The sequence below is a fragment of the Notolabrus celidotus genome, chromosome 13, assembly GCF_009762535.1.
Source record: "Notolabrus celidotus isolate fNotCel1 chromosome 13, fNotCel1.pri, whole genome shotgun sequence".
Classification (NCBI taxonomy): domain Eukaryota; kingdom Metazoa; phylum Chordata; class Actinopteri; order Labriformes; family Labridae; genus Notolabrus; species Notolabrus celidotus.
This window is the reverse complement of record NC_048284.1, coordinates 6,453,516-6,462,736: the sequence shown is the minus strand read 5'-3', so window position 1 is coordinate 6,462,736 and position 9,221 is coordinate 6,453,516. Positions and strand designations below refer to the sequence as shown.

Genomic DNA, 9,221 nt, shown 5'->3' with positions numbered 1-9,221 from the left:
GGAAAGAAAGAAATAGGCACACACATCATTGGAAAGGAAAGCTATCAAAAGACCAAAAAAAAGAACAAATAAGAGGAAAAAAAACAAAAAAAAGAAAATATACATACATACATGCCCACACTTCCATTTAACACTAAGGTGGGATGTTAAATCTGTGTCTTGTTGTCTTATTTTTATCTTCCTTCTTTTGTTTGTACTGTTTATCATTATGATTTCTTTATTATTATGTTTATATATTTCCTGTTCTTTGTTGGTTTTGCATTACTTATATGTAATTTATTAACTTGTGGTGAACAAAGAAATACAGAAAAAAGCAATAAAAAAGTTGAATGACAAAAGTTATTTAAAAATAGTATATTTTAACCATTATAGTACAAAATATTGGCAAAAATAGTAGCTACATTTCAAATAAAACCTTGAAAATAAAAAATGTAATGAGTTTTCTGCCTTCTTTTTGCAGGATGACTCCTAAGTTTAGGGTTAGTGAACAGTTAATTATCAAAAGCATCAGTATCAATAGATTAATTCATAACAGCACAGGAAACACAGACACATGCTCATATAGGTATGCTAATTTTCTGCACACTAGCTAAATGAAGCCACATTAAATCACTTTGAGGGACAGTGGGGGGTTGCAAGTCTTTGGGACCATTTTTTGGCGGGGTGAAAAGTTTGGGAACCCCTGATGTAGACAGTGTGTTTTTAATGCATCTTGCACCTTAGTGACTAACATTAATATAAGATCAGTGTGTGAGGCTCATCACGTCACAGCTGCAAACCGGGTTATGCAACATAAACATGATAACAGCAGTTTTTTACATAACAGATACTAGGGATGTAAGGATATATCACAAGACGGTAACAAATCGATACAAATAAGGGTGGATTAAAATCGATTCAACAAAATTTGCATTGCAATATTATTTTTAAACAGTAGAAGGCGCTATCTGCATTTCACTGCGCTTGTTCAACATCATTAAAGGGATATTTCAGGTTTTTTGAGGTGGGGTCATATGAGTTACATTACACTAGTGCTCATGCTAGCTACAATGAGTGCCGGTAAGCTCTTCTCCTTTAATGAGAAAATTCCCAGATGACCAGCCGGCAAGCTAGGCTAAAATTGCATAATTTCACTAAAGTTAAGAAAACATGGTCCAGGCACTCATCACAGTGCAAATGCATGCACCAGTAGAAAAAATTGGAGCTATTCAGTTTAGCGTCAGAAACCCTCTTTCTTTTGGCACTATTTTCGGACGCACCTCGCAGACCGGTGTTCTTCCGCTGCATGAGCACGGATACACGCCGATCAGCTGTTTGGATCTGCCTGCACTTTTAGGATCAAAAACTACAAACTGCAAAAATGAGTGATTCTGACAGCGACGATGATGCAATGTAACTCATACGACCCCCACTTCAAAAAAACTGAAATATCCCTTTCAGTCTCTTGCGCTGCTCTCTTGTCACTCGCTGAGTTCAGCTTAACAGATGTGGCGGCAGCAGGTGAAGACCGAGCAGTTCAGGATGCACCTTTGTGTTTCAAGTCTGAGGTGTGGCAGCATTTTGGCTTTCCCTGATATTCCTGAAGAAAAACATGTAAAATTCCAAGCCAGGAGCATAAGCTGCACTTTAGTTTATTTAAAGCTGCTGTGAGGAACGTTTGGTTTGTATTGATTCTAATGCCCCCTTGTGGACAAAGTGATACATCTTGTCTCTTGTTCTGTACATGCAAAATTAGTGTCTTCAGATAACAACCTCACCCTGCTGTCTCTTAACATTTAGATTTATCACACAATGTGATTATTTGCCATGAAAACAGCCAAAAAAGGGTGTTTCTAAAGCCAGACGTCAATCGTCTGTTCTGACACCTACCCCCTCAGAGTGGTTTCAGGCATTAAAAATGACAACAGAGAAGGTATCAGTGTTGTTGTGGATGTTTTGTTTTTGTTTTTTAGGGTCATAAAGAGGCATCAGTATCAGTTTCAGTCTGTTTCCCAGCCATTTTAAAACTCCTCATAGTGCCTTAAAAGAGGTTTACCTTATTTGTTTTAATATTTAAAACTTTTTGTTCACCTTCCATTTCTGTATAATTGTTCTGAAAATTTCCAACAAGGTATTTTTGTACGGTCATTTTGAGTATTTTTGCAAGGCGCTGAAAAGAAGTGTGCAGTGGTTTTATTGAGTTACAACACACCTTAAAAATGAAAAAAGATTACTTTGTTTACAAAGAAATATAAGAGAAAAAATATATATTGCAACTGTCCATACCTGAGAATTGAAATAAAATAATAGTTATTAAAATTTTGAGTTCAATCCAGTTTTCTTGAAAAAGGTTAGAGAATCGTGAGTGAATCATATCATGAACCAAAAATCAGGATTCAAATTGAATCGCAGGTTGAGTGTACCCTTACATCCCTAACACATACACACCTGTCAGTGATAGAAAAACACTCATGATGGATTTAGCCTGAGGCATAGCTTGATTAATATCTTGACTACAGACCAGTGAGGCAGGCTGAGGGCTTAACTTCAAGAACCTTTCCTCCTGTGTATTACAGCAGCTTCAGACAGGAAACACATTAGCCGTGTGACAGCTGCTTAACAGCTTCATTTTCATTTCAGCGTGCATGTTAATGGATTCAAACTGCCTGCCTCACACGTCCACTTCACATCTGTCTCAACAATCTAAAGACAAGAAGGCTCGTCTATTATTTCTGTGAGCCACACGTGGAATAAATACAAGAACACCTCTGACATGCTTTTCCCTCCCTTGTTTTTACACACTAGAAGTCATTTTTGTTATTTTGTTTATCTTTATTTAAGCAGGAGAAACTCACTGAGATGGAAAATCTCTTTGTCAAGAGTGTCCTTGCAGAGAGGCGGTTTGTAAGGTTCTGACAAACACGAGGAGTCATACACACAAACATAATAAAAGAAGGGACTACAACACATCAAAAATACAGAATAACAAATAAGAGAAGTTACAATCATAAATATACCAAGCAAAACATCTACAGCCAGATGTGTGTCTGTCATCCAAGCGCACCTTCCAGTGATCCAGTGAGCCCACATCCTTAAGGTCCAGCTCTTAACTGGGCTACAACTATCTAGTTAACACGTTGACTAGAACAGAAACCTATCAGATCCAGTGCCGTGATGGATCAGAGACGGACCGACACAGATCTGGTGGAGTTTAGCCGTAAGATCCTCTGGCAGTGACCTTCTTTATGTTCCTGAATCTCAACTTGTAACCAAAGGTGATCAGGCTTTTGCCGTTTGGCCCCTAAGCTTTGGAACTCCCTGCCAGATGAGCTTAGGTTAAGGCGGGTACACACTACAGGATAATCGGGCTGATTTTTAGTCCTGATCTCCCCCTTACGATCAAAGCCAGCAAAGGCCCGATTGTCTGATGTTTGCAAACAGCACTGTGTCTGATTTTCCTGTGGTGTGTGTGTTAAGAGTGATTTTGTCCGGTTTGAAGGCCTCAGAAGGAGAGATCTTAAATAATGAACATGTTTAATATTTGCAACTAGAAATCCTGTAGTGTGTGGGATTCTCCAAGAGGAGCTAAGCAGGCACAGTGTGTAATGTCACGTGTACCGGAGCAAAAGCCAATCAAGACGCGAGTTGACTCAGCTGACTGACGGAAGAGGAAGTAAAGACAAACAAAAACATGGCGCCGGTGAAAACTCACCGCTGTAAAGCATACAGCCCACATTCACGCCGTCTCCATGACTTCTCCCAGAATCGTTTTTCTATTTTGTGTGTGTTTTTCGGAAAGTAAGAAGCCGAAAACAATCATCATTGCTTCTTCCTGTTCGTCCGCCATGTTTGTTTACACCGAAGTCACGTTTTACTACGCAAGATTTGGAATATTGAGCGTGAAGGACCTGATACTCTGCTGAAGAATCGGTTAGTGTGTGGTGTGCGCCGTAGTGCACACCACACACTATAAGATCAGAAGAGAGAGATCTTGTGCGATCTGTCTCTTGTTATCATCAAGTGTGTGGTCTCTAAATGTGTGAAGGTTTGAAGAATCCTGTAATGCAGTGGTGTCCAAACTTTTTTCAAAGAGGGCCACATTTGATGTTGTCAGAATACCTCAGGGCCTTTGGCTCCTACTGATACTTAGGAATCATAAAAGTGATATATGAAATCTCTATTTAATCACAATTATTTTACATTTTTTTCTCAATAAATCAGTAACTAGATAGTCCTCAGTTCCCCACAAGCCATGTAAACATTAGCAAACTTTATCTTCTTCTGGAGGAAAATATTTTTCATTCGGGTCGGGCAATGTGGGAAAAATATTGTCTCATTATTTTTCTGTCAGGATCATGATCTGGATTTCATCATACTTCTATTTCATGTTGTTTTTAAGACTTTTCTTACCAGCAGACAACATTTTAAGAACTAGATCATTATTGTCCTGCGTTCTGAACTATTTTTATGCATTATAACTTTGATAATGTCTTGTGTCCTCTTTTTTGTCTTCTGAACTTTTAGTGTTCATCAAGAACATTTTCACATCATGATAAAAACATTAATTTGAAAACCTGTCAACTTTAAGAGTTCTTGTGTTTCTTCTTTGTTGCCGTCTTGAAGAATCCCCAGAGCTTTAGCTTTTACAAAAGTAGTCCATATGAAGCTTTTTGAGACGTTTCTGGATTGACTTTAGTTTTGTTTGTGCGCTTGAAAGAAACTGCAAAGGTACAGATGATTCAGAATGTGATTAATTTCTGTGCTATAAATAACACATTTTAAGATGGAATCTTGGGGCCATAATTAAATGGACCTTGGGCCGCGATTGGCCCCCAGGCCGTACTTTGGACATGCCTGCTGTAATGTGTGCCAGCCTTTAGCTGAGTCTGTGTCCTCTTTTAAATCCCCACTCAAAAGTTCTTTTTTCATAAGGCTTTCTCTGAACCGGTGTGCTATTAATCCTTTATCTGTTCATTGTGTGGTTATTTTAACTTCCTCATATGACTGTTTTATCAGCTTGTTGTTTCATGTATGTCTGTATGGCACCTTGTAACTTTTGTTCAAGGAGTAAACAAAGTTAAATGCAGGATCCCAGAGGTGCTCAGTGATGAAATAATCCAGTTTAATTTAATTAAATTTAAAGTGTCATCTAAGAAGCAGCCTTTAAATTGGCTTTGTGAAAACTGTTGTAGGATGCTTGTTGTAAAGCAGCGTTCATGTTTGTGGATCAAAGTGTGTTTTAATTCCTGATCTTTATTCATCTCGTTGCAGTTTCATCCCTCTGTGCCGTCGATCAACATCATTGAAGTTTGACAAGATGGAAGCTGACGTTAATTCCCTCTCTCTCTCTCTCTCTCTCTCTCTCTCTCTCTCTCTCTCTCTCTCTCTCTGTCTCTCTCTTTCTCTCTCTCCTCTACCATCAATGCACTTCGACCTTTCTCACTGATGAGGAAACGAGATTAAAGGATGTAAAGTTTCTGTGGGTATTCATCAGAGAATCAGGTTGATCCGTAATGTCTTATCAGAGATGCACATGCATGCACACAGTATTTGTGGGGGGAACGCCGAACTACAGGGTCAGAGTGAAGCAAGAGAGCGTAGACCTGGATTTATGCCAGGTGTGTCTCGACTTGAACTTGTAGTCCAGTTAAAACCAATAGAGAACGAGACTTTAAGTTGGATTCACCTTCTAGGCTTAAACCTTCTTCTCAGTAAGGCCAGGCATTAATCTGGCCCACGGTCAGGGTCTGATCTCTACAAATAGAATCTGTACATGAACACAGAGAGGATTTTTGTGTCAGAAACACTCTTCTTGTTGGAGTAGAGTTGTTCCCTACAGAAAGGGAAACTCATGTAAAGAAAAGATTCATCAGTCGTAATAGCAGAGTGTATCTAAAGATGGTTTATTCTTTTATTTATCTCTAAAAACAGACGACATGTAAGTGCAGAATACAGTCCAGTCTTGGATGTCGTCTCTACTCAAACTAAATTCCTGCCTCTTGAGTCCCTGCTTTGACTGTATCAATGATTAGTGCATGGACGAGGAGGTCTTGGTTGCACCAATATCTTGGTCAGGACTGGCAGCCCCAATAATATGCCTTTTCTCATAGAAGCTACATTATCCACACTACTCAGAAAAACATCTGTCTTTGCTTTGCTTTGCTCTCTGATATTTCCTGGTCATACAAAAAGAATACTCTGGTCAAAACCATCATTGATGGCTTCTGTAACTTCTCTATCAGTGGATTAGTTCTTTGTCTTTTTATTCACCTTGGACTGTTGTGACTCATTAGAAATAAGCTTCCAATTAGCTAGACATCTGAAGATTTAAACAATGGATCCTAGTGCAGCTATGAAAAGCCAAAGTGGAGTGTGCATTCACATGAACGTGGATCGCCAGGGTGGAGTAAATTGAAGACGAGGTTGGTTCAAAAGAATTTAGGTCTATCATAAAGGCTGGTCTTATAAAGGAAAGCTGCTCTGTTGAGACCAGCTAGTGCATCTCACCCCAAACCATTGACTGTATATAAATATGGACGACACACCTTTAAGTGAAACCAAAATAGCCCCTGTGACAGACGCTGACATGTTGCTATGGGGGAGCCAAGGCTTGTGCAGAAGCAATCTGGCTGGTGGAGATGCAGGACTGAAGTCACACTTCTGCAAACCAAATCACATTTAACCCTCAAAGATCTAGACAACATTATGTTTGATAACTTGAACCGCTAATCCTATCAACAAGCTTTAAAAACTCAGTTACAGCTACATAGACTGTATAAAATATGGACGTAGTATCTGCTGTTGAGCGATAGTGACGTAAAGAGGCGGGCTTTGAGCTTCCTAGCCAACAGCTACAGTGCTCCCGCCTGTCAATTAAGTCAGCTGTGCCTCTCATTGGAAGACTCCTAATCTCAATATCTTCAAAATTGCTGCATTAGAAAAAAATTCACCCTCCGTACAGTGTGTGCCGATCGAGAAATGAGCTATCCAGACTACACTCGTCTTGTGTACCAGACTGTAAACATGTTTATTAATGCTGTAAAGATCGCCTTTTTTTAATTGGTGTGTATGTGGTTTCCGGTTCATCCGGGGTCAGCCTCAAGTGGACACTTGATGAACTGCAGTTTTTAGCACTTCCGCATTGGACTCATATTTTTAGACCAGAGGTTGCCGCTTGGTTACAGCGGACATTCTCAGCTTTCCATTGATACCACATTTGTCTCATTCGGCATATTCAAAATAAATTCAGGAGAGTCTGGCGCCCCCAAAAATGGTCTCGGTCTTTAAGGGTTAACTACCTGAAAGAACGTCAGAGATCCCTCAGGTTGGTACGGACCACTGCAGAGCAGGTTCCTGTGTTGATTTGGAGCAGACGCTCGTGTGTGTGGAAAGTTCATTATCTCTTGTGTCACGTTTTCTCTCACCGTGCCTCCTCTACTCTGCTAATCTAGTGAAGAACACTGCAGGAAATGCGATTGTCAACAGAGCTGTCAATCATAGCCTCCCTATTTTTAGCATCAAATAAGTGACTACAACTGAACTTCTCAGAGGAATGAACACATGGGCATCAATCTGCATGATAGAAGTGTCATGGCAGGCAGCATGTCTGAGAAACATTTGATGTATCATGTACTTTCCTAGTTGGACCCATGTTCCATCTGTTAACATGGAGGAGGCGGGCTTTATGACCTGCACTGCAGCCAGTCACCAGATGGAGCTCTTTATGTTTTGGCTTCACTTTTGGGAGCTAGTGTCCTCTATGTTTTAAGTACGGTCAAAGGTCTGGACTCACAACCCTAAACACGTGTACACCCCCTGATCCCCACAGACTCACTCCGTACAGTAGTTAACAGAACCGTTCTCCTGCAGGTGGATAGAACCTAGAACAAATGTTAACATGTGGTGACGTTAACATTGAAGTCTTTGCCAGGTGCTTGGTATGTTATTGCAATACAGAACACACAGAACAACCTGTCATCTCTGGGAGGCCTGTCTTCATGGCTTTTAATAGGCAGTGTATTTTTGATATTGGCATGTGCAATTAGACACTACAGTCACCCGTTGTAGACGACTCAGCTTTAAGTAAATCTACATCTCTCCACTGCAAATAGTGTCTCACATGTATGTATTGTTTTGTGACAGCTGCTGCAGGTTGTTTATAAGGAGAGAAGAAGATGTGTGAAAACTTTATTTAGAAGAAGAAACACATGTATTATTTTTTTTTCCAAGTGTTGAATTTAAAATGCCATTTTCTGGTTAACATAATGTATTTTTTCACATTTCCTGCATAACAAACATGTCTGTACATATTTCATCCATTTACTAAATAAAGATGCATGCAGGTCATTTGCCTGTAGAATAGCATTTGATGTGCAATCTAAGTTAGATGCCAAAACTAGAGAAATAAACATTATTGAAGTACTGTGAAGATGTTTTTTCTGCTTTTAGATCGGGACTTTTCCTCATCATAAAACACATCTCATACATGTCCTGATGATTGTATTTCCTGCCATGTAAAATAAACCTTCTTTTGAATGTCTCATTACACAGTTTGCAGCTAATGTGATGGATTCCCACTCTCTCTGTAACAAGTTAATCACTTCCACCAAGCGCTGGAGGCACATCAGCAGTCAGAAAGGTGGACGTGTGCATTAAAAACTGACCCTGACTTACAGCAGAATAGAAAACTGCTCTTCATGCACTAAGTGTTTGCCAAGTCACATCACAAAAAGTGTAATGCAGGTAACACATTCCAAGGGCGGCTAATTAATTAGGAAGTGATATAGTGGTTAAATTACTGCAAAATCACTGCCTTCATTAAGGGAATCAAAATGCTTATGTTGCACTAAAGTGATGCATTCAATTCTGACGTTTGCACAACTTGTGTGTTGTCATCAGACACATCCCTTAATGAACTTAAGAGAAGTTTTTTAAACAGTCATTATAGTGAACACATGAGCACCATGAAACCCCACAACATGAATTTAGGAAATCCTAATTTACTGATTTCATTGTGTTTACATCCAAAAATAATTGTTTCAAACTAGCTATGAAGGATGCTGATCCATATTTTAATACATATGTTACAAAATTGGGTGTCCATATTAATGGTGCGTTCCATTTGGTCTTGGAAGTCAGAAATTTTGAGTTACTTATCGCGGGGGTTCCAAAAGTGGGGGTCGTGAGACACTAGTGGGGGATTTCGAGATGTCTTCCAGAACCTTTTTTTTTAAGTAATCTAA

At 39.5% G+C, this 9,221-nt stretch overlaps 1 protein-coding gene across 1 annotated transcript in view; it reads left to right on the top strand.

The window, feature by feature from the left end:
- fndc4a (fibronectin type III domain containing 4a) overlaps positions 1 to 8,524 on the top strand; it is a 57,541-nt gene extending 49,017 nt beyond the window's left edge. Inside the window, exon 6 of the mRNA XM_034698989.1 lies at positions 5,251 to 8,524. Within this exon, the coding sequence (XP_034554880.1) occupies positions 5,251 to 5,292 (42 nt within the window). The 3' untranslated portion in view covers positions 5,293 to 8,524. The remainder of the gene's footprint in view (positions 1 to 5,250) is intronic.
- Positions 8,525 to 9,221: the final 697 nt, after the last annotated feature.